General features: G+C 37.8%; 1 protein-coding gene across 6 annotated transcripts in view; it reads left to right on the forward strand.

Moving 5' to 3' along the window:
* The window catches only part of frmd4a (FERM domain containing 4A), a 150464-nt gene that overhangs the window by 77781 nt on the left and 45915 nt on the right, over positions 1-26768 (forward strand). For all 6 annotated transcript variants that reach the window (XM_066723725.1, XM_066723720.1, XM_066723722.1 and 3 more), the window contains exons 3-5: positions 11376-11470; positions 13869-13961; positions 24146-24230. In XM_066723725.1, coding sequence (XP_066579822.1) covers positions 11376-11470; positions 13869-13961; positions 24146-24230 — 273 coding nt within the window. The remainder of the gene's footprint in view (positions 1-11375; positions 11471-13868; positions 13962-24145; positions 24231-26768) is intronic.

A 26768-nucleotide genomic window follows, 5' to 3' on the forward strand; every position in this document is an offset into this window, starting at 1 on the left:
CGGTGTCACAGCCGTTCAGCGTTGTGTTATTGAGAAGTTTACTGAGGCAGATATGTGCAGCAGAGTTCAGTGTATTGGGTTTCTTGAATGAAAATGCTGTAGTTCTTTTCAATTGTGTATATCGAGTGTTGTTATTTGCAATATTAAGTAGTGGATTTTATATTTCAATTACACTTCTAAGCTGCTTACAGGGAGAAAAGCATTTGTTTATGATGTTTTTATATCTTGAAAATGTTATATCCAGGAAGGTTGAAGGTTAAATAAAATATATGTACTTATAAATTCATCTTTAATGTATGCATTTCGTGGCTAAATATCATGTTGGTTAAGGTGGGGATTACATCAGACTTGAGTGGTCTGGTAAATCTGTCCTTAAAAGTAATCTGTTTAATTCCTTTTAATACCTTATGGTATTTTCCAATGACAAGTGGATGTGACTTTGTGCAGGTCACTTTTTGTTTTGGTTTTCGAATTGGACATGTGACTTAAAGCATCTTCCAACATGTATCCTGTGTGTAGCAGCTCTAAGGCGATGGCTGCAGTCGGTCTGTTATTATCGGTGTCTGAATAAAGGATAGGGGTGGGAGGAAGAAGAACACTTGGTTTGTTTTGGGAATACACTCCCAGATGTGGCTACAGAAACTACACTCTAAACAATCTGACCACAATGCTTGTTATACAATGTTACAATTCAGCCTGCCTGAAGGACTCTGCTATTAAATTAACTTTTCTCTACGGTGCTGTTGAACATCTGTACACTGACGTTAATGAACACAGCTGAATATTTCTTCTTAAACTTTCTAGATGCAAGTTTAAGATGACCCCCTGCAGTATTGACATGAAAGTAAATGATTTTACTCCAGTGAACTGCATACATCTAAATAATGTCAACTTTAGCATGGCAGATTATCAGAGGTTCCCATTTTCTAGTTGGACTGAATGACACATTTTGCATTCATGGATTGGGCATACAGCTAAATTATGATATTTTTAGTTTTAGTTTTTATTAGTATATATTTTAGTTTAGTAAGAGCTTTCCTTTTCATTCCAAGACCAAATTCCTCAAACAACATTAGGAGCTGATGCAAATGGTCAAATAGGATATTACTGATACACTTTCAGAGTGGTCATCCTAGTTAAGCCATGAGAAATACAGCATTAAAGTTGTGTTCAATCACTTGTTTTTTGTTTTTTTTTATTCATGAATTAATTGTTGTTCTTCTGCAGATGAAGGTGTCTCTGTTGCAAGCTAAATTATAATGTACATGCGATGATGTTTGATTTTGACTTAAAAACTTAGAGGCTTAAAACCCTCTCGTCTATGAAAAAGTGTGGTGTGTTGAATGTCAACGCTCGTTTCTAATTGGTAAACAGCAATTAGTGTACTTAAAATAATACTGTATTTTAAGCATAGGATTTAATGTTAGACAGACCACCTGGTGATATGGTTTATCTCTTGATGTATTGTTTAGTGTGCTGGATGCATACAAACACGGTCTGGATTTGCGATGGGCCCTCGGCTGCTTTACCAAAATACTGTCATAAGTGATACTAAACTAACTAAAGCACTCAACTGAAGAGAGAACATTGAGTGATGCCTACATGATCTTAGTTATACTTGAAAGACTTCTCGGTTACCTTATGTGGAAACAGTTAAACTTCAAGATGCACTGCGAACTACCTCCTTCGGTCCCAACACTGGGTGGGTTTTTTCCTATTGTAGATCCTTCAACCCCAGACTGTAGATGGAGTGAATTATTTCGGTCATTTCTGCAGGGCTGGAGCCACTGATCAATATCTCCTCTAGGGCAAAGGCTGATCTATATTCTTGTTTGTGTTCTTTAAAATCCCTTTGAGGCTCGGAGTCACTGGATGTGTGGTCAGTGGTTGGTAATGGGGGAAATGATTCCTCCTTCAAGCCGTGAGTATGTACTCTTACTAGGACAACAGCTTGGTCAGTGAAGGGCTAAGTGGTTTTTCTGAGAGCTGTGCTTATTGCTCACAGGGAGCAAGGAAAGTCCTCTGGACTCCCGGCAATCATATTAGCAGTAATTAACAGATGAAGCCACTTAAGAAAGCAAATGTGTCTGTGTGTAACCCTTGGACAGTGGAACAGCAGTGGGAGCCTGTCTTGATTTAAAGAGGCATGTGTTTGGCTGCAATCTAAGGTTACATGGGCATTGACACAGGATTAAAATTAGTACCCCGTGGCAGCCTGGCCACCTGTTAGGAGAGCATGTCAATTGTGCTCAATCAAAAAGAAAAGTAGACATGTGTGCAAGGAGATTAGGAAATGCAGGGCTTGGATTGTGCTGTAGAGAACTGACAAAAGCAAGAGTGGTGTGGACCCCTCGAAAGTCCTGGTGCTGTACATCCCCCCCCAAACCCCCCAGCCCCAAGAATGCTCGTGGCCCACTGATCAGAACAACAGTCCCGAAACCTCCCTCTCCCCGCTGGTCGCACTTCAAAGCTGCAGAGCTCCGGTCTGATGTAGCACAGCAGGTCTCATTTTGTGTTGATTTCTCACCACACTGGCGCCTTTTCATGGAGGAGCTCATTTATTGTCCAGGCATTTGAAATCCAATTCCAGAGTAACAAAAGCCAGAATGTATAAAGAAACAAAACCGCTTAACACTGGGAAATCTGAGGCAAAGGTCTGGGATTGTGTTTGTCAAGAATAAAAATGCAAGATGGAGAAAAGTAATGTCGAGGTTTTTTTTTTATTTCCAAAGAAAGACTATTTCCGATCTTATAAAAATCTGAATCTGTTTTATGAAATTTGCTCTGGTTAGATGAGAGAAGCAAATTATTATAAAGAAAACCAAATTCTATAAAGGAATAAATGATATCCTTAATTTGTATGTGTACCATTCTCTGTAAAATGTTTTGTCAATTGCAAAGCAGAATAGCAATTGACAGTAAAAACTGCATTTAAAGACCCTGCACTGTATACTATGTAATTTGAGAGATAATTATTGTTCTCTGCCCCTTAGACTTTAATCACAAAGCAGACAAACATAATGTTTCTGCAAACCTTGTCCTCACATGCCAGTCGCAGTATTTTTCAGTAACCTCTTTAAAGATGAAGATTTTACTAAAGCCTGTCTTTCTAAAGAAACCGTTGTACTGACTAATACTCGGGCAGGTGTGTGTGAACTAATGACTGCAGGTAGTCAGGGCTCTAGGGTATATTATTTATATGCAGGGGAGTCACTTGTAATCTACAGTGGGGGAAAAAAGTATTTGATCCCCTGCTGATTTTGTACGTTTTCCAACTGACAAAGAAATGATCAGTCTATAATTTGAATGGTAGGTGTATTTTAACAGTGAGAGACAGAATAACAACAAAAAAATCCAGAAAAAACGCATTTCAAAAAAGTTATAAATTGATTTGCATGTTAATGAGGGAAATAAGTATTTGACCCCTTCGACTTAGTACTTGGTGGCAAAACCCTTGTTGGCAATCACAGAGGTCAGACGTTTCTTGTAGTTGGTCACCAGGTTTGCACACATCTCAGGAGGGATTTTGTCCCACTCCTCTTTGCAGATCCTCTCCAAGTCATTAAGGTTTCGAGGCTGACGTTTGGCAACTCGAACCTTCAGCTCCCTCCACAGATTTTCTATGGGATTAAGGTCTGGAGACTGGCTAGGCCACTCCAGGACCTTAATGTGCTTCTTCTTGAGCCACTCCTTTGTTGCCTTGGCTGTGTGTTTTGGGTCATTGTCATGCTGGAATACCATCCACGACCCATTTTCAATGCCCTGGCTGAGGGAAGGAGGTTCTCACCCAAGATTTGACGGTACATGGCCCCGTCCATCGTCCCTTTGATGCAGTGCAGTTGTCCTGTCCCCTTAGCAGAAAAACACCCCCAAAGCATAATGTTTCCACCTCCTTGTTTGACGGTGGGGATGGTGTTCTTGGGGTCATTCCTCCTCCTCCAAACACGGCGAGTTGAGTTGATGCCAAAGAGCTCGATTTTGGTCTCATCTGACCACAACACTTTCACCCAGTTCTCCTCTGAATCATTCAGATGTTCATTGGCAAACTTCAGACGGGCCTGTACATGTGCTTTCTTGAGCAGGGGGACCTTGCGGACGCTGCAGGATTTCAGTCCTTCACGGCATAGTGTGTTACCAATTGTTTTCTTGGTGACTATGGTCCCAGCTGCCTTGAGATCATTAACAAGATCCTCCCGTGTAGTTCTGGGCTGATTCCTCACCGTTCTCATGATCATTGAAACTCCACGAGGTGAGATCTTGCATGGAGCCCCAGACCGAGGGAGACTGACAGTTATTTTGTGTTTCTTCCATTTGCGAATAATCGCACCAACTGTCGTCACCTTCTCACCAAGCTGCTTGGCGATGGTCTTGTAGCCCATTCCAGCCTTGTGTAGGTCTACAATCTTGTCCCTGACATCCTTGGACAGCTCTTTGGTCTTGGCCATGGTGGAGAGTTTGGAATCTGATTGATTGATTGATTGCTTCTGTGGACAGGTGTCTTTTATACAGGTAACGAGCTGAGATTAGGAGCAGTCCCTTTAAGAGAGTGTTCCTAATCTCAGCTCGTTACCTGTATAAAAGACACCTGGGAGCCAGAAATCTTGCTGATTGATAGGGGATCAAATATTTATTTCCCTCATTAACATGCAAATCAATTTATAACTTTTTTTAAATGCGTTTTTCTGGATTTTTTTGTTGTTATTCTGTCTCTCACTGTTAAAATACACCTACCATTAAAATTATAGACTGATCATTTCTTTGTCAGTGGGCAAACGAACAAAATCAGCAGGGGATCAAATACTTTTTTCCCTCACTGTAGATAACTGGTTGTACAAACAAAACCTCTTAAATGTTGTATTTATGCACCTTTTTTCGCAGTGTTGCATCTGTAATTTTGGTTCCTGATATTAACTGTAGAGCTGTTCAGTTCTGGTGTACAGTGTGCCAGAGCAAATGCACAATAGTTTTTTAGTTTCTTGTGGTTTGTAGATATGGGAACGGATATCATTGCCTCATAAACCTCAGTGCATGAGCTTCTTGGTTTGCTTTAATTCTTGGTAGCTTTTTGCACTGATGAGCGCTTGCAAGATTCAAGTGCATTGAGGCTGATCATGAATTCACATTCTACATGTCTTATCTGTTAATTTTGTTGAGTTTTTTGGGGCCTTTCTATTACAGGCACATTATGAGATGTGTGCCTCTCTCTGCTGGGCAGTATGAAAGTCACAGAGATGCATCATCTGTGCCTCTGTCATAATGTATTAATGCTATCTGTTTCACCTCAAATGTAATAGAGCACTGATTTATTGACTATGATGTTTGTGGAAAGGTGCATTTTTTCAATCAAAGACTACTAACAAAGCACCCTCAGAGGTAGTTTTTCTTCGTCTTTAGCCACAGATGACTTTGGATGATTTTGGTCTTCTGCACTTGATTTGGAACAGAATGAACTGCTGCACTTCAAAGCCTCTCTATCCTGATAGATAAATGGGCTTTGTGAGCTGTCCAATTTGATTACCCGCCCTGGGCAAACCCTGTCTTTCATTCATTGTGAAACTTAGATGAAATTGGCTTTCCGATGCATTTTGGAGAAGGGGGGGGGGGACTTTTTTTCCTCTGACAAAAGTTTTAAAAGCACAAAGCCAGTTGACAGCACTGTGATGCTGATTTTTCACCCATAAAACGTGCTCAGATATGAGACCACACTATATGTACGTATAGTAACAGGATAAATTATATAGATAAACACAGTTTAGTTATAGATGTCTGTATCTGGAGAGGGTAATGGACACAATTCACACTTTCACATAAGGTATAACAAACACACTTGCTCTGATCTATTGTTAAAGCTACATTTACAATATTTTGAGTATAACCTTTTTGTTCTATCAAAAGAAGGTACATTATAGTATATCTGTATGGATAACAATCATTCATTATTTCGTGTTTTATGAAAACAATAGGATTCAACATTTGAAGCAGTTCTTGATTGTGACTGTCACCCTAACTGTTCACTTTTGAAATGTAATCTTTCAGATCACAAACCTTTTACTGTACAGCACATACAGTTCATTGGGTTCACTTTCTTCACTGCGCGCATGTGCCCTCTGTAATTTGGTTACCCTCTTTTATTAACAAGCTCATAGATTATAATTTAAAGTTACAGATACAATTTAAGTTTCTTACTTTCCTCAGATATTACTCATAAAAACAACAATGCTATGGGTGTCTAAGTGTTTTAATCTAAATCAATTGAATCAATAACACTTACTGGCATAGCCTAAAGGCTACTACTAGGCTATAATTTCCTTTCCTTTTTTATGGTGCATTTCATATTCATTTCTCAATGCACAATATGCCCTACAGACACCATCCTCACAAGGTGATACTTACTGAACATTTATGTTTCTTATTCCATGTTAGAATCAATGCCATTTATGTGTTATTACTGTGCTTGTAGAGTGAGCTACTTCTTTCTTGGAATAAAAATTATTAACAATATCAGAATCTGCCTGAGTATATCACTAAAATTTCTAGAGCATTCATTAAACCCTTGAAGATTAATACATTTTACCTGTTCCGAGTAATACATTATGATATACCACATCACCAACGGCCATCCTCCATTAAGTTAAAAGTAATATACTGAACAAGCTTACTGCCTTGCAATTGTTTTGCATGGTGTTTATGCAATAATGGGCAAATGTGATTGTAAATAAATATCTATTTTTAACCACAACACTAGTAAGATTGTAAAAACTAGTGAAATGCAGAAAAGTATAGATCTTTTCTATGGTACAGTGCTGTTTATACCTGTGCTGTACTCACTGCACCGTACTGCACTTTGATCCACGCAGTAGGTTGGGGAGTATGTGCAAAGATATTGTTCTGCAAATGTAATTATAAATGAGTCCTGTAAAGAAATGGTATTGAGTTATTCAAAGGGCACTGGGCGTATGTATCCTGCTGTGGTTCCTAATAGCTGGATAAGAGGTTCATTAATAGTGCCTTTGAGGATTGGACTATTGTTCTACATTGTTCTGCTAGCCATGTATAAAGCAAGTTCTTCTTTTTGGGTGTAATTCCAAAACAACAAAAAATCCAAAGAGACTCTGGGCATACAGCACGTCTTAGTTGTTTTACAGCAGTTTGGCTTTCCAATATAATTAACATGCAAGACGAGTTTCAGTTGATTAACCCAGCATGCATTTGTGTTTTGTTTACACATTTTGAAAGTTAAAGATCCATTGTGAATATAGTTTTCTAGTCCCTTACAGCAGAGCTTTTTTATGAAATATATATATTATTATTATAGTTTTCCTGATTATTCATGCATTAAGTTTCGAGCCACTTAGAAAAGCAACTTGATCAATTATTCAGAAGCTCTGCCGAGTCGAGATGTACAGATTGTTCTTGTGGTCCTTCTCTGGGTTCACCACAGGCAGCAAAGTAAGCCAGAGAGCCATGTTAACAACGTAGGGAAGCGGTGATTTAAATAACCCCCGTACGTTACCCCTGGCGTGTCATAAAGGTTTGTGGGTTATTGTGTTAATAAGATTTGCTGTCCCTGTGGAATGGCTCAGTATGTCTACTCACTCGCCTTCCTCCTTCAGGGGGAGAATGAGTCATTCTGTGTGGATTCAGCCCTGCAGGAAAGAAGCCACTCAGAGCTGCTGCTTCTATATCTTATAATTGTGTCAAATTAGGTCCTAATGCAGGTCTAGATTAGTTAACCTTGTGTAGGGTGTACAGTTCGCTTTGTTGATTTATTGTTGTTATTTATTTTGTGACCGAAGCAATGAATATCCTTTCTCATAAACAAAGAGTAATTAGAAACGTTGTGTGAAAAATATCACCTTTAACTTCTCATTCCAGCGCTTAAATGGGTGTATTTTTCACAGACTGTTTTTTAACATCTGGCCGACACAAAAGGCATACTACTAGCGTGTTGTGTCTTGGTTATAGCCTTCAGTCTCCTGCATCCAGAGGTGTGTGAGTAATTCGCACAGGACTGTCATTACAATCTAAAACATGTTTTTCGACTTTTAGGTCAGGATGGGCTTCAAGCTGCTGTAAATGAAATCTCCGGCTGTTCTGATCCCATCAGAGTATTTTAATAATGCTGTTGTCGATACAAGCTTGTTAAGCACAGCATCTACTTCTAAGTACTCTGGTGGAAATTTGGCAGCGAATATATCTGCCTCGAAATCATTCATCATCTGCCACTAGCCCACTACTAGAGATGTGTAATGGGCTTTAATTGTATTGTTCAAGCTGTCAAAGGTTTACCATTAAAGTACCATTGAGAGGTCAGTGGCTCTGATGGCCCATACCACAACAGTTTGAGTTCTTCTCTACGTTAGGTCATAAAGGGACATCTTTAGGGAATGAGACACCAGAGACTGCATTTAAAAGACAGGGTGGAGGATGAACATGCTGAGAAGGTCTTTCTGTGACAAGTTTGAGTTACAAGGACAGACCAGAATTTTTGCTGTCCTGTAACCAAGAGAATATTTGTATCTGCAGCTTGCAGTACTGTAAGGTGAGGGATGCCAAACCAGACTGAGTTGGATTACCTCAAGTGGGTACAAAGACATTGACTGAGAGAGCACCTGTGGAGGTTAGGGATCCAGCCATATAATCTAGCCTAGAGTCCTCCTGTGTCCAGTGTTTGTTCAGCTGTCATCAAGAGGATTTGATGAGCAGACAATATCAGCTTGAAATATTGATTATCAATACTGTGGCGTTGCAGAGAGAATAGAGGGATGACAGGAGCAAGATGGGAATTCCGAAGTGGATAGGAAAATGTGTATCTTTATCATTTACAAATATATGTTTTCGATTTGACAAAGCTTTAAGAGCGCAAAACTAACAATACATCAGTGACGCAATTTATCTGTCATATCAGCACTGGGATGAGAATATGGCTAACTAGCCCAGTTAGTGAGTAAGGCTGTGATATGAATAATTAACACTGGATTCCTATATAGTACCTTTCCATCTGCAGAGCTTTTGGGAACTTCAGAAGCAATCAAATGATTTTCCCAGTGGAAGAAAGCAAGCTATTGTGAAGAGCTTGGAGTGGGCACAGAATGTAAATATATGCAAACAAGGCTGATAGTGATGAATGTAGACTTCAGTACAGCGTATCTTGGGAGAAAGTTGTGTTTTTCGCTTAATGTATTTTTATGAATCTGCTGAATTACATCGTGCACACATACATGGTGAATAATGTCACAGATGTATTTACAGCTGTTTATTCAAATAAATATCACCGTTGGCCATTGTGGGTGGAAAAGGCCAGACTTTTCTTGTCTTTTCCCTCGTGGGTTAAATAAAAATGTAACCATGCAGCATGTTAGTTTTCCTTGTGGTATTTTTAGAGCATGTGGGTGTGCCAAGTCATTTGATGATTATTATGGGCTTTTCTATTCAGTTAATTGGGAACAGCCCTAGCAGGCCTGAATAAAAATAGTAATTATAACACTTTGTTGATGAATTGTATAGGGCGTAAGCCTAGGGAGAAAAAACAAACATAAATAGGCCTATATATATATATATATATATATATATATATATATATATATATATATATATATATATATATATATATATACACACATTTAAAACCTTTCCCAAACTATTCTCAGTACTTCACGCTCCTTGCCTGTTCAATCATATTTGTTTGTAGCAATTAGTTTGCATAAAATTAATTCACACTGAAGCCTTTCTTCATTAGAGAATCTGCAGAGATTTAATATTCATTCCAAGACCATTATTCCTCACTCCTGTGTGCTGTTGTCAATCCAATTATTAGGGGGAAGAGAAAAATGTAAAGGTCAAATACACTGGAATTTCAAATTAAATAAAATCATACCAACCAGTACATATTCAGATTATAGGTACTTTATTCTGATAGAAGTAGAGCAACTCTTCCGATCTTGAGAAAATAAACAATACAATAATGTATGACATTTATTTGACATGAGAGAGAAGCAAGCAAGGAAGGAATAAAATACTAATTAAAGGTTATGATGGATATGTAGGCTATAGTAAAAGGTATTTTGCAGACAGACATTTCACAGTAACATAAATATTCATATTCACTACATTCAAAGCAATCACTACAAATGAATGAGCACCATTTTATCTGAAAACCTGGATCTGTCACTTGCACAAATGATTTTCATTGAAACATGTATTCCACAATAAATGGAACTGAAAATCAGCTGCAATCATTTGTATTTTACTCGCACTGACACAGCACTGCGGTGACGGGTTTGCATCCGTACGACAACGTCAACGATCGCTGGTTTCTGTTGAGACGTTATATTTTGTGAGGAATATGGGATTTTAAATGAAATCTTCTCCAAGATATGACAACAGCAGGTGGTTTAGTGTCCTGCATATTGACATGACCTGGACACTTAACACTCAAAGATGACTAATGTAAATCATTTATTATATCTGCAAAACTGATCTGCTGTTTAAGGTTAACTGGTAGCTGAGTAACAATGGCTAACTATCCTAACATCTGGAGTGGTCAGCATCTGGGATTTTACACCATTCATGCTGTTTTAAGCCATTGTGCTCTGTAGTAATGCATTCACTTGACATGGTTGTCTTTAAATAGACAATTAAATAGAGTTCTTACACAACTAGAGGATAACTAAAGAGTTATTTGCACGTGCTAAACCAGTGGCGTTAAAATTGCAATTTTTTGAGTAAATTTTCTTTAGAAATAATTAATCAAAATATTTGAATTTGTAAAGCTGTACATGCTTTTTCCTTGTGATGGATTAGTTTGTGAAACAGCATACATTAGTGAAATTAATTAATGAAACTGTTGCTAAGAAATTGCACCATTTATAATTTAGCATACTAAAATATTGTATTTTATGATTAGATTAGATTTTCTGGTTTCTAAATCTTAGAGCAGCTTTGTTTGTGTTGGATTACATATTCATTTACTGCAAGACAAGGCTATTGTTTCAGATCTAGGTGTGAGACTTCCTGCAATTTTGCATTTTATTCTCCTAGTGAGTTGTGAATGCAGCTGACTCAATGTCTGAGGCACATTGGAAAGACTACTGCAGCATTGCATTTTTTTTTCCTGTTTTTAGTCAATAAAGCACTGCTGTTTTTCTGCTGGCAATGCGGCCACTTTGGGCAAGCGTATTGTTGCAGTCTCTTTAAATCAGGTCGATACCTATGTTAATGTGAATTCAAGCTCTTGTTTCAAGGGTCAGGTTTGGTTATTATTGTGTACATAATTCAGTGTTTAAAGTGAACTGAAAAAAAATTGAGTATTCTGTTCTGGTTTTGTTTCTTCTAAACACCAAAGAGTAATGTTTCATTTTGTTTTCCTTCTTTAGCCCAAATTGATGGCAAAGGATCTTTTGGACCTGGTGGCTTCACACTTTAATCTGAAAGAAAAGGAGTATTTTGGAATATCGTACACAGATGAAACGTGAGTATCCTCTCATTTCTCAGCCTTTCACATTCATCGCTAATGAAAGGGAAATGCATTGAGACTACAAGACATTTTTTTGACAGTGGTCAAATGGAATTTGCCTTTCACAGATTAGAAACCATTAATAAAAGTCAACAGCAACATTAAAACGAGATGATACAACCTTTCTCTTGTGTTCTTGCTCTTGCTGCTGTTACACTCATCCAAATGTTGTGCCATTGGATTACAGGCTGATTTTAAACCCAAGACATTTTTAAATTTGGATTTGGTTTTCATCTAATTGTCTTCAGAGAATAACAAAACAACATTGAATCCAAAATCTAACATTTTCAGTTGATACTTAGTTTTGAGCTAGTTTATGGTTACAAAAATAGATATTTTTTACAGTACATAAAAAGGAAGTGGGAGGAATATGAAAACATCTAGCTCTTATACCAATAATTAATCCTATTATATATGCTTTCAAAGCCTGAGGTTCTGTCAAGCTTTCCTAGTTATTTGTATCTGTTGAATAGGATGGCAGCAGGTGAGCCAAAAAATAAGGAGTTGAGTCTGATGGCACCATGGAAACCAACTTCCAATTATTCTCCAGCTTTCATTCGAGATTCAACAGCGAACTTAACATACAACACTTGACAGGAACACAATGATTTGTTTAAGGATGATGTGAATTTATCAAGCATTCAACTCTTTCTCCACAACTCAGCTGGGATGTAGGCAGTGTCTCTGTTCTTCACAACCGCTGCACATGTCAGGTTTCATTTTTACACACCACCCAGTGGTACCTTACGTTTCCAGTGATTAGACCTATATAGGTGGGTACATTCATCAATAAACATGATAAAAGTCACAGCTTTACTGAGCAGCCGAACAAACTAAACCAGAACTGTTTGAACGCCCACAATTTAATCAGATGAGAAAACACAGACATTTGAAGGTGACATGAAGTCGCACTGAAGGTATCTGGGAAATCTACCTTTGTGAACTCTGAACCTTATGCAAACCTGTTTTTTTCAGTTTAGATATCATGCAAATAAAAAGTGCAGCAGACACAACAGTAAATACACTAATATTGGGTCTGACAAGCAGCATGTCCTTTTAACGAACTGACGGTGCTCGACCGGAGGAATGAAAACAAGACAGGGTGACCGCAGGGTAGTTTCTTGCAGTATTGGCACATGCGTTGAATTTCTGATCACAGTTGCTTACGACTTGCACGTTCTATTTTTAAAACAATGCAAAGACATTTATTGGAGTGATGCAGTTAGATGCATTACAGTGTATGACAGTGTCTCCCTCCTGACCTCTTTTTGTCACCACTGTATAATGCTCTGGTGCATTATTAAGCTTTTGCCAATTCATTTAAAGACATTTTACTTTTACTACTGTTACCAATGCAAATAATATTATGCATGATATTAAATGTAATCTTTTTAACATGTTTATTTGTCCTAGTTTTGCATCATCTCATTCAAAGTGAACACGGTGATGCAGTCAAGAAATATAGTGCAGCAGACTCAGTTACTCCAGTAAAGAAAAACAATAAAAACAGCTGTATAAATGGGTAATTGTATGTAAAAAATAATGTGTTATCGTAACAATTGTAAGTCACCCTGGATAAGCGCGTCTGCTATGAAATACAATAAAAATGATAATAAAAGTACTCTGCTGGGAAGTACTTATTGACAGGCAGGGAACCAAGGGAGTTGGAGATGTTGGTCTGACATATGAAGGTGTTCAGGCTGCAAATCCAATCCAATTTATATGCAGAATACCCTCCGTTTACCTTCCACCTTAAAAACAGGCTCAACCCTATATGAGGTTCAAGTTGTAGCAAAGTAACCGTATGAGTTAATCAATAAAATGACCGTATTTAGTGCACTGACCTTCAGATCCCCGAGTCACAGTTTTGTAGTGGTTTATTAATATATAGTGCAAACCAGATCCGCATGGCAACAGCACTGGGTGGATGAGTCAGCGTTTATTTAATTAAAACATACATGGGTGTTTTTTTATTTTTCTATGCTGGTTCGTTAACTGTTGTGCACGTATTGACTGAAGGAATTGATTCCACCTTCTCCTGTGTGGTAGAAACCCTGTAACATTGCACTGGGTGCCCGGGAATCCCAAGCAGGTGACACATGCTGCCCAGATCTGCAGGACTGAGAGATCTTTTCCGATCATCAGGGGTGAAGCCTTTGGCGGCAGAATCTGAGAAGGCGGTTTGCCTGTCACCAGCAGTCTTTCCTGATTCTCTTTGACATGCAAGCTCTGATCCTCACCCCTCGGTTCCCCTGTGATCTTGAGTAAAGCACTGCTGTCTGAGCTCTCTTCCCCACCACATCGTCTTCGGGTAATGGAAGGTCATTTTCATTTTGTTTCTGCTTCATTCCAGGGGCCACTTCAGCTGGCTGCAGCTGGATCGACGGGTTCTAGAGCACGAGTTTCCCAAGAAGACCGGACCGGTCGTGCTGTACTTCTGTGTCAGGTTAGTATAAACTTTGGTCCGATGATCACGAGACACAAATACATAATTGATTCAATCCCTGAAAATTATGGAGAAAATTGCTTTCTTTCCCCTCACGTGTAATATTTATTTTCCATGTTTCCAAGCTCATGGAATGGAACGGCTCACGTTTCCTTTTTGACAGATATGTTTGTCTGGTGATGAATTGCATACATAGGAAAAAATACCCATTACACTTTCAAACATGATTACTTGCTCAAACACTTCAGCGTTTCAAGCATCTAAACCCACATCATGATAAGGGCTGCCGGAGCCGGGGCTGGCTGCTCCATCTGACCAAACACTTGAGCACGATAGCGTAATCAGTTTTCTGAGTGCCGTGTACATCGACATGTAAAATTAGAAACCTGTTTAGTCTTTGTGGGTGACATTCAAAAGGTACCATTAAATTAGTTTTCCTAAAGATGTCACCAAAACTGACACCATTCCCGATAAATCATTTACCTTAATTAGAGCTTGGTCATTTGATTAATGTTCCATTGATTGGTTTAAATGAGTTTTGACATTGTATGTGCTAGTCTTTCCCCTTCTTTACATTCAACATATACAAACATACACGATCTGTAGTATAGTATCTTTAAAGATAACTGATATTGATTATATTTGAAAATCCCGAAGTGTGAGAAAATAAGCCGATCAAAATGTCTTTCTTAACTGGGATAATTACATTTTAATAACGTTTATCCCAAATTATTTTACGAGTCCTCGGCCCTGACATTAAAAGCATGTGCTGGCCTTTGTAGTTAGTTAGTGAGATTGAGCTCTTTGTGTTTTTTCTGTTCAATAAAATGACAATATGATCTTCAAAGCACGGCTCGCCATTAGGGAACAGTGGAAATAACAGTGTTTGGCATTATATCTCTGACCAGCTCTTCGCTGTGTCCCAGGATGGCTGCTTGAACAACTGGCAGGCCTGCCCTTTTTTACCGCGCAGACATTAGTGTTCTCCGCCGAGCTGCGAATGTGCTCAGTGTATTGAGTGCTCTCTCAGCACCACCCCCGCATAGACACGTCTGAGGCTACACTGCTTCTGAGAAAGATTTACTCCATGTAGAGCAACAAACAGAACAGCAAGGGACCGGCAGGGTTTTACACTCCAAAACGCACACTAATGTTTAGGCCTTTTCTTTGTGAATACCAAGTTAAATCTGAAACACCGGAGAAGGAGCTTAGATTTTAGATTTTATTGTTTCATCCTCAGCATAACTGTTGATCATTATTCCAGGGTTTTTGAAGACTGGCACAGCTCTGAGTCCAAGTACAAACATACACTGGCAACTATCACTAAAATAATTCTATATTCTAGCTCTGTTTCACCTACAACTACCAATTAAAGCATGCATGGTTCTTCAGAGGCCTGTATAGCAGTAAGGGCATCTGGGCTCATCCTGTTTGAGAGGATGTCATCTCTTTAGGTACCTGAGGATGTACAGATTCCCCGGGCGGCACAGTAGGTTTTGTCAGTTCTTCTAGCAGAGTCTGACTGCATATCCCAGCCCAAGCAATTTATGTTATATACTGCTGACAGCATGCAGGAGGGCAGGGAGAGCAGGTGTACAAAGTGTTACTGTCTTTGCGTTGTCTTCTCCAAAGATCTGATCCAATTTTTGCACATTTGCCTTTTTCCAGTCTTCTGTCCCTCTATACAAACCAAATGCATCGGTGAAGAATAAGCTTTCTTTGTCTGCATAAAAAACAATTCCCTACAAACCCTGCAATGCATGTATTTTAATATCTAGTTGGCATCATACTATTGGCATACTCCACTATTTAGCTGAAATGATTGTGTCTACATAGAGTAATTGGTTTTCTGGTGTGTAATTTTTGTTTAGTTTTTTACATTTTAGTTTATACCTACCTTTTATAAAAATTTGAGCTCACGCAGTTTGGTAATTAAACTTCAAGGAAAGCTAATCGCCAATAAACAAGTTTCCGAGTGGAGCACAGCATAGCCATCCAGTTCTGTTCTTAACATGGTAACGATGCGTTTTTGAATCAGGCTCTTTCTGCAATTGCCATCGTTTTACCACAGCCCCCCTTCGCCTCTTATTAATGTGTTTTATAGAGGTTTAAGCTCTTTTCGCTGATAAATGCTGATTATAGCTTTCACAGCAAGTATACTGCCAATAAATGCACAGTGGAAATGGACATGCATGGGCTAGGTTTAAACATTAGCTATTCCAACTTCCCAGAATCATTACATTTATACATTCTGAGCAATAATTAATCATGCTGTGCTGTATGACACCTCCCACTTTCAGATCAATATCCTAAATTATGTGGCAGGGGTTTTTTAATACTTTTTTTTAGAGAATGGCAGAATGATTCTGCATCATTAATATGGGATTACCAGGAAAATGAGACCAAGCAGGTGTGTAAATATGTAAAAGATGTATCGACCTCCCGTGTTTAATTCCTGGCAGTCCCTCCAAGTCCTCGCTATTCCTTCTAATTTGTGCTTTTTGACTGGTGTGCAAATTGTTACCAAACAGTAATGCTCTGTCTGCAGGCAGGCTCATTGGAAAAGCAGAATTAGTATCCTTATCATCAGCTTAGTGTTTTTAGTCCAGAGGATTATTGCTCTGTGGAGTACTAAATACATTTTGCAAGCTTTCAGTTGTGATGTTAGTTTAACTGTTAACAGATGTGGGACAGCTGAGCACAAACTGGAGACACACGTAAGCTTTGTGCTCTAGTTTTGATTGCTCTGCTGATATCGGTCCTGGAGAAACCAATACTGTTGCCCCGGGTACTTTATCACGCTTTAACCATCTGCCATTCGATTCATTTAATCAAATAAATGTTTTTGACTTCCAGAGCTACCAGTTAACCTAAAACATATTATTGACATATAGCTCAAACAGATATCGCTCCCATGATATAGTTTGTTAAAATATGTTCGACTATTGTCGTACAGTTTCACAGAAGCCTGCTCAGACTAGAAGGGCCCTCGAAACACACGTGGCTTTGCCTGATGTGGATGTTTAATGCAGTGGCATGTCAAACCTTTGATACACTCTGATATTTGAACAGCAAAGGAAAGAGCTAATCCCCTCGATCCAACACCTTATAAGAGCCTTTGCTTATTCCTGTTTGCATAGCACAGGCGTGTGGAAATGACATTCCCCCGCAGACGCCAGTGTGTCACAGGTTAACCCCAGATATAAGACATGGCTTTTCATTCACAGTTGGGTGGATCGGGGTGATGGGTAATGAATGACTTACTCAAGCTTCCGAAAATAACCTTAAGCAATGTAGTATCTATCTGAACAGGTTAATATCATGTTGTATGAGATGATTTATTACTAAGTTATTACTGGGTGAAAACATCACAAACCTGTTGAAAACCCTAGAGCTCTCATTGTAGAAAACAAATTGTCTGAATTATAGTTGCTTGAAACAATTATTAATCAATTCAGATTGTACTTTCCAGTAGGGGATTAGACCATCAGTGATTAACACTTAAAACTGAAGAAATATGGCAAGAATCCCAATTTATTTTCAGCCGTTAATGAAAGAAATGAAAGATATTGATTCAACTGATGAGAGAAATGTAATTCTTTGTATAATTCTGTTTCCAAGTGTTTGTCAGCAGGGTCTGAATCAGGGAAACCTCAATTACAAAAGTAACTTTCACTCAAGTGCTTTATGGAAATGACTTGACCGTAAATGCACAGGAAAATGAATTAATAAATCCTCACCAATCCAGATTTGTTAACTGAGTTTAATGATTGTTTCATGACACTCTACTCTTCAATCACTTGTAGTTTTTCCCTTTGTCAGGGTATCTGTCCGAGTGCTGTTAATGAGCGCTCATTTCACTGTCTTGCTCCCTTACTCTGCACAGAAAATACAATTTTCAAGGTGAAATGGGTGTAAATTACCTTAACAGAAGGTGACCTGTTCATCCAACTGGACATTTTCCTTTTTAATGGTTCACTTATGTTGATCATAATTGCATAAAATCACAGGAAACTGAAATGTTTATGTGATTTAATTGCACAAACATAATTTGTATGAGCACTAAATGAAAAGCCAAACATTGATCCTGGGTGTAACTGCAAGAGATCCAGTAATAACTCTAAAACAAGAAGAATATTTCAAGATTAAACTAAACAACAGAGTATATTTGTTTGCTTTAAAAATACAAGCTCAAAATGACTCATCCTTTAAAATCTCCCCTTTTTAAATAATGACTTGAAATTCACAGCACTAATAATACCACAAAGCGTTGAAGATCATCAGCAGACAATATTACAGAATATTTATTTCAAGTGGCAGGAGGTTTCCTGTTAGCAGAAGAGATAACAGAAGAGCGATTGCATGACTTGCTGGTCACACTAAGATTCAATGCCTGAAATCCTGGCTGACAGCAGGGGTTCAAAACTCCCCTAAAAAGCCTCAATCCCCCCACTATCATTCATGAAAGAAACACTGTGGGGGCTGGTTCAGAAACCCTTGATTTGCAAGCTTTCTCTGTTTGTGCAGTCTATTTTTATACATCTGTCAACACCCAACATCAAGATCTCGGTGACCTTGGATGCACATTCCCAACAGGGATTCAGACCAAGAGATTAATTTTAATATGTGGATTAAGATGTGTCCTCACTAGCACAACACAGAATACCATTTATGTCTGCAGTAATTTCATTTTGATCTTCGTGATAATTTTATCATAAAAAATTGCACAGCTATTTAATTTCTTCAATGGCTCAGACATACGCATTTGATTCCTTAGGCAACAGCTCTTCCTCCCTCCATAATATGTTCATTTTGCAGAAGGAGAACATGTTTCTCTTGCAAAGATTCCTCCATTTCATCGCATTATTGTGAGTTGTGAGGATCTTTTAATTAGGGTCGATGTGATTGACAGTTAGCACTTACCCTGCTGAAGCCAGCCGATCTATTTTAACAATAGATCATGTATAGATTTTTACATCTGTGGTATTTAATCAGGATTTTTAAACATTCCCCCAGAATGCCAAGGTTTGTTTTCCTTGCTACCAGTTGCAGGTCCCAGAGACCTCTTTCAGAATTCATAGCGTTTAAAAACAAGATATATTTCTGTTTTATGTCAGATCACAATGAGATGCCAAAATATATCCATGAAATTCAAATGTTCATGCTGCTGGAAATCTAACAAACATGGCACTATCTCTGCTGCAGTTTATAGCCTGTGGAAGAAGCTTTTATTTCATGAAGAAACTAACCAGTTGGGCATTTCATAAATCCAATTTTTGTGTTTGTTTGTTTTGGGGCTACATTCCATAATTCAAGGGTAAAAAATGTGTGTTTTTTTTTAAAGCTGGAACAAATGGTTTTGTCAAAAGAACACAGTTTGATTCCTGTGACTGTCTCAATCCAGTGCGTGACTGAATGTGCGCCGTTTCCTCAAGCCTCGGTCTGGGTAGTGGAAGCTGCTTTAGCCTGGACCCATCCGGACATAATCTTCAGAGCTCCTTCTTTAGATACAGTCACAACATCTGCTACTGGTGGACCAACGCCATGCATTCAGCCAGTTCATGCAAGCTCTAATGATAGCCAGCACATTCAGTGGCAAGATAGGAATCTGGAAGTTATTTAGCTCCTGATCGACTGGTTTGGTTGACCCTGAAGTGTTTACCTCCTCTAAGAAGCCTCGCTGTATTATTTAATGGTGGAGAGGATTATGGGTTTTATTAAGCCTGCGTAAAATCGTTAAAGATGGTCCACATGTGATACAGCACTGATATTACCTCCATTGATCTTTTTCAGGCAAAGTAAACCTATTTGTCTCACAGGTTAACATACTCTTGACCTGAGTCGTTCTCTTTTATGAGACACCTCTTCCACATTTTTAAAATACATCCAATTTAGTCATATTCCACGGTGCAAACACTCAAACTGCCTTTGAAGGTTAACATAAAGAGTTCTTTACTTCCAAAAAGCCCTACATTATGATTGCTGTTCTTTTTTCCACATTACATGACCCAGGTCAAATTCAAAAGAGTGACATTAAAATCAAAACCATTTTCTATCTCTGAAAAGGCCTCCCTATTTTACCACACCCCAAACACTGCCATTAAGAGTGTAAAGGAATTCTGAAGGAAATATAAAAACGATTATGCAAAGATGTTCATAAGAACGGATGGGTGTGCCATGTCTGTGGGGCTGAAACGACTAGCTGCTTATTCAGTGTTTGGTCTCTGTAAGGTGGAACCGAGTTGCTTCTAAACACATTGTTGTTAAGCTATCAAGACCAAAGCTATTCTTTCTTCTACTTGTGCAGTAATGCTGACATTGTGTTACATTTAGTTGGACAACAAACATAGCAGGGTTCAAAGAGAAACCTCATTAACCAGAGCGTATGCATTGGCATTCTTAAAATCATTACATGTCAAAAAATGAAAAGGAAAATAGGCTATTCTTCTCGCGTGTGTTGCTTTGAGGTAATTTTATTGAAATGTGCTGCATATTATTTTACATTCATGATCTACTCAATGAATGAAAAACAAAAGCGCAGCGCCTGAAGAAAATATGAAGAGAACAGCAATAATAATCAGTGTATATGTGAAAGTAAATCAGTACTCCTTTGCTAATAATTACCTGCTTATGTACAGAGTCCTTTGTTTCCAAGTTCCTGAAACAGGATGCTGTTATATATTAAAGTATTTTCCTCCATTTTTTGGTTTAGTTTTCACCAAAACACAGAATGCATGTTTTTTTTCTTGCCATCGTGCATTATTTTATATGTTGTGTGTCCTACTTCTGCAGTTCAGAAGTTGAAACAAGATATGGACACTGTTTAGAGGGAAGTTTGTATTTATTCCTTTTCCCCTCGATGGGAGAAGTGCTGGGATGCTGTTGACCCCAGGAGAGCAGCTTCAGAAGAATGTGCATTTTCCACAGTCGAGAAAACCACTCATACTGCGATGAAGTGACAGGGCTCGAGCGCTGCCCTTGAGTAAGTGATTAGGGAAAGCTTGCTCGCCCCTGCAAGGAGATTTGGAACGAGATAAAACCTCTGTTTGTGATGAGATGAAAGCTTACCATAATCTAGATCCTCATCTGCATGGAGACGATACATTTTGAGATGATATGTTTGACTGCCGGAGCAGCCCAAGCCACACAATGCTGAGCTGAGTTTGATCCAACTGGCACTGGGAAAAGTGGTTTTGTCTGGCAGTGACAGGATGTCAATCATATTGGCTTAGCCTTTTGTTTGCACAGAAATGAAATTATTCTCCATGTTGTGTTTATTTACTTCATCATGAATGTATGTATTCATTCATACATCAATTCACTTATATAATCCTTTCAATTTAAGCAGAATCTTAAATTCTACAATTGGCAGCATAAGTTGAAATCATGGGTGTGAAAACCTGGCACTGAGTTTATGAACTGGTTTTAATCTATGGCCAAAATTCAGGTTCTGATTCACCATTTATTTTTCTCTTCTCATTGTTATATTTTTTTATTCACTAACCCTGCATTGTGTCAGTCTGTGTGTATTGAACAGGTTCTAATCAATCCTTCATTTACATGAGATCAAAAAAAAAAAGCCTACAGGATTAAATAAGGCATTTTTATTGCATTGCACAGCAATACAAAAAGATAGATTACTGATGTTTTGTACTGAGCTGTAGAATTGGTTAAGACACTGCACTGTGGTAAATGACTATTTCTGTAGCATGTGTCCCGCTTCTCAATCGCTAAATACTGTATCCTCAAAATCTGAGAGTATGTGTGGTGGGGGGAAAAGAAAACTTGTAATTTTATTTTTTTGTATGGATTGACCTATGCCAGGGTGTTTTCATCTTCTCTTTATGCAAAGTTGATCTATGTAGCTAAGCTCTGATTGAATCACGACTTTAAATGTCACTGGCGAATTAATAATTGGACATCATTTCTGGCGTTTAGAGGTTTACAACTGTGCTCCAAGCTACACAGGCTGTTTAATGTTCAACTAATTTGTGTTAAAAGGATGTTTTAATATAGATGTGTAGTTTTCTGCTTGAGCCCTGATTGTATATTGATTGCAAGTTGCCAAATTGCTTTGCTGCATACCAATTTTTCTCACAACTTACAATGTAATTTAAATGATTGTCAATATTGTGTTTAAATTACTTGTTTGAAACATTTTGTCAAAACAAACAGATGCAATGGGGAAATGCGTATTCTTTAAACACATAAATACACTATCATTTTAATTGTAATTATTGTAGTACAACAGTGCACACTAAATATAACTGACATGAAGTGGGATTCTAACCTAAGCTTACTATTTTAAGAAAACAAACCAACAAATGAACAAAAAACATTACATTTTGTATTATAGTCCATTTATTTCCTTAACAATAAGCACAGCTGTCCTAGGTTACTGTTTGTGTGAGTAAAATCCCCAAAACAAGCTAATTATTCCATTGTGTTATTATAAACAACACATTAACTTGATATAGAAGAATGACACCTGAAGGCTTTATAGTTCCTGCAAAAAAGATATTCAACATCTGCTAATACCATATTTGATTAATTATCCTCAAAACAGAAACTCATGAACCAGAACGTAATTTTTTTTGACAAAACCTGTATCTGTTTTGCAAGTAAATATTTTTTTGGGGGATTTATTTCTTGGCAATATATAGTATAACTAAATGGTCTCAACAGCACATCTTACCAAAAGATGGAAATTAACAATTTCCTATCCATACCTTTAAGTTTGACTGCGCACTAGGACCAGGTTGTCATGATTATGATTTTTGCACAAAATAATTTTATTGCATCCCCTTTTATACTATGGTTTCTCGCTGTGGATGTATGTTTTAACCCCAGGGGACTTACGTTGTTTTAATGGAGCTGTAAAAAACAAAAACAAAACTTAAACCCTAATAAAATACATTATGCTTAGCATCTGAAATACATTTGTATGTCATTATGGCTTGTGTATAATTAAAGAACACACTTCTGTTGGTTTTAAGGACTGATGTGGTTTCTTGTTAATATTAAGGCTGAACTGCAGCTCTTTCTATATGCGTTGCACCGGATTATCGTTCTTGATATTCTGAAAAGCAGTCGTACAAAAGGCAAAATGTACAAATTGTTAATCTCTTTCCAAGACTGCTCTCTCGGCCATGTGCCGTACATCAGGATATGCAGTGGTGTGATTAATTAATATCTACAAGCTCTGTAGACCAAGGAGAATGTAGTGCTCAGGGTTCTGTGCTTCAGCTTTCTTCAGTTTTGCTGTTGTTTTTGTATTTATTTTCCTTGGGACCAAAGCCGTTCTTGCATTGCCCTTGTAATTGCAGCCAGATACACAGGTTACTGTGAAGCCCTTCCTAATGATGATCTGTGGAGCTGGTTCTGGTATTAGTGGTGTTCTCTGCAATTCGTATGTCTCCATGCTTGTCATTCTGGCTGGTGCTCTGAATCATGTGTGTACGAGAGGGGGTGGGGCGGTGGAACATCGTAGTTCAATAGATTTTTTATCTTCCCCCGCCCACCCCCCCTCTATATAATGCTAATGAAATAACACTACAGGGTTATGGCTTTTCATGCTGTTGATAGGGACTCAAAATGAATGTCAGTGTTCTGTAAATGTTTTTATGCATTTGTGTGTGTTTTCCCTTCTTTGCCTGCATGCAAGTGTGCGTGTGCATATGTATTTACACGTGTAAGCATGTAGTTATGCATGTACATGTATTCATAAATATGTCATGTACAATTTTCTGTATAGAAGAAAAATAAAATGGATATCTCAGTGCATTAACCACATCAGAGAGATTTAGAACAAGAATGAGCTCTGGATTTGAATAAGATGACCTCTAGTGGTTACTTGCAGCATCTTCCGCATGTAGCTCACAAAATGTACACCAGTTCCAGGGAATTCCACATCAGCCACAATTTTGCTAAACACATTAATAAATGTTGCACTTTTGTGTTTTATAGCAATGCATATTATTTGAAAGCAACATGGTCTGTGTTGAGAAAGTGAGACAAGTTTTGAATTGATATTACCGATTTCTTGACTTTTTCTTCCTATGTTTTGGTTGAAATAACAGCAGGTGCAATAGAAAGAAAGCACACATTGTTTTCTTCCAACAGTCTATCTTCACAGCTTTCCTACACAACATCTAATATCCCTTTTTATTTTGATTGTTTTCTAGGTTCTACATCGAAAGTATATCCTACCTGAAGGACAATGCTACAATTGAACTGTTTTTCCTAAATGCTAAATCTTGTATTTACAAGGTAAGAATGTGTCTTTTGAGCAGTTTCCATGTATTTTTACAACTGTGAAATATTGATTTGTATGCATTAATTATCTCGAAGTAAGATGCTTGGCTGACACTTTACTGCAAACATTTCTTATCAAAATATCACTACTTGTTAACACAGCTGCCCATGCACATAGCTTCAACAGTGTGTTGGTGGCTTATCTTCTAGCTGTTGTGCATTCGGTCCAGATAATCTCCCAAAATATATTTAGGTTGGTTGCAGTCTTCTCTTTCAATGCCATTAAATGTCAGTGGGGTTAAGGCTACATCACCTTGAAAACATTTGAAAGACATTTAAGTCATTTAGGGTGAGATTGTACTGTATATCTAGCATCATCGTGATAAGAAGAAACAAACCCTTTACCCACCATCATCAGGGTTTTGCCTGAAACTGAACAATGGAAATATACTGTTCCACAGATTAAACAACTTAACAGCATCATGTGCTGCTGCAGGCGCAACTCAACACATTTCAACTCTCCCTCGGTTTATAATGGTTTAATCTGTCCCTAACATTATCTGTTGCTACTTTGACCATTCTTTGTGTTTCAGTGGCCATGGTTTCCCCTGAACAGAGTTTCCAAGCAGCAACTGTGTTCATTGTACCCGCTTCCCAAAGACATTGTTCTAGTGTTTCCTTTGATGCAGAGAGATTGGATGTGGAATTAAATCTGCATCAAGTTGAGAAATGGACAGAGAAGGTTTAGACTTTGAACAGTTTTGTTCATGACTGTGAGGAAGTATTGCAGTAACCAGTATTTGTCACTAGAGGACTTGTTTTAGCAAAAGTAACAACAAAATATAATTTAAGAAATTAAAATATGCACAGTTGTTTATAAGATTAAATTGAGTTTTCAGCAAAGCAGGTCCATTCTTTTAAAAAATAGATACAAAATATTTTACTAGATACAAAAAATCCAGTTTCTGCAGAAACATATAAACAGTTTTTCTGACCCTGATGAAAGGATGCATTAATTAAATGCATGCAATAAAGAAGGTAGCATGATGTAAGGTTTTTGATTCTGCCTGCAACTTTTTAAAATAGTTTCACTCTTATGTTTTCTTACGAGGACATTTTTCCCCGTTTTTCTGGGGCAGCAGTACCTAATGTATCGTGTGCATCGAACATAGCTCTACATTTAATCAAAGACATATAACCAATAGCTTTCTCATTACACTGAAGTCAAACACTTATTTAGTATTCAGGACATAACTGATGGTTTATTATGAGGTGATTTAAAATGTAACATTCACTTTTAAACCACAAAGATAACCAGAGTTTGCTATATATGATCTCTTTGTAGATTAAGGGGAAAAAAGTCTGCATTATGGATAACCTCTGGCATCATCACTGAGAGAGATTACACTTCCTTTTCATATTCATTAATTGATAGTTTTAAAGTTCCTGCCAAAAAAGTTATCTAATTATTTAGATAAGAATACCCTTGACTTGAATGATGTATAGCTTTGCTTTATCTCATCTGCTCTCTCTCATTTGTCTTTCTCGTCGCTGGCTGTTAGTTTGAGATGCCTTTAAACATTGGAAAGAATTTATGCCGCGATCTGTTCACGAGAGAGGAGTTTGCTTTCACTTTCAGTTAATTTTGAATAGATCTTGAATACATTTAAAGTGGCTCCACTCCCAATGTGAAAACTAAATATGTTAGAAGTAATTCTGTTTTCTTTAACACGGGTTATCTATTTTTGAAGGAGCTGAAGACATTTGATGATGCAGTGTTTTATCTGGTCTGGTGGAATATGAATTGGTTTTTCCTCCAGAATATTTGCACTCTCGGTGAGATCCTATGAGTCTGTCTTACTGCCACTGTTCTAAGACATTTTGATTGGATTTATGTTAGTTTTCACGGTTATTGTCCACCAGTCTCACAGATTTGTGGCACATTCAAGTGCTTCAGGGTTTTAAGTATTTACAGTCAATGTCAGAGCCCCTTTCTGCCCTTCCCCATACAATCCTTGGACAGGAGGCAGTACAGCATTGTCCTGGACTTCAAAATATATTTAATGTATTAGAGCTTTTGGGTGTTCTATCCATATTGCGAGATTTAAATTGTGTGTGTTTGACACATTTGATAGAGACTAACCTAATTAGCAGCTATATCCTACAATTCTGCATGTAATCGTATGTAAACACCTTAAGTGATCATTCAAGATCTTTATAGTGTTGTGATGTAATGTATTTATAAGGTATATTGACTAAAATACCCCAGTCTCCTTTATTCAAGATGGGGGTAAACCAGGTTTTTCATGGACAGGGTAGTAATAATGGTCATGAAGAAACTGCTTTCCTTCATTCTCATAAGGAACCAATTAAAATATTTTTGCTTATCTAATCCCATTAATTGATTGATTCCAGAAACTGAGTATACCATAGTTTCCCAGTTTATGCATTCTAACAGTGTAAATTCAAGAAAAGTATCTGTTTAAAGGAATGAGAGCAAATATGTTTGTTTAATAATTATATAGAAAAAAATGTTTAATTTCTCTTTTGGTG

This window comes from Amia ocellicauda, chromosome 15 (genome assembly GCF_036373705.1).
Source record: "Amia ocellicauda isolate fAmiCal2 chromosome 15, fAmiCal2.hap1, whole genome shotgun sequence".
In the NCBI taxonomy this organism is placed as follows: Eukaryota; Metazoa; Chordata; class Actinopteri; order Amiiformes; family Amiidae; genus Amia; species Amia ocellicauda.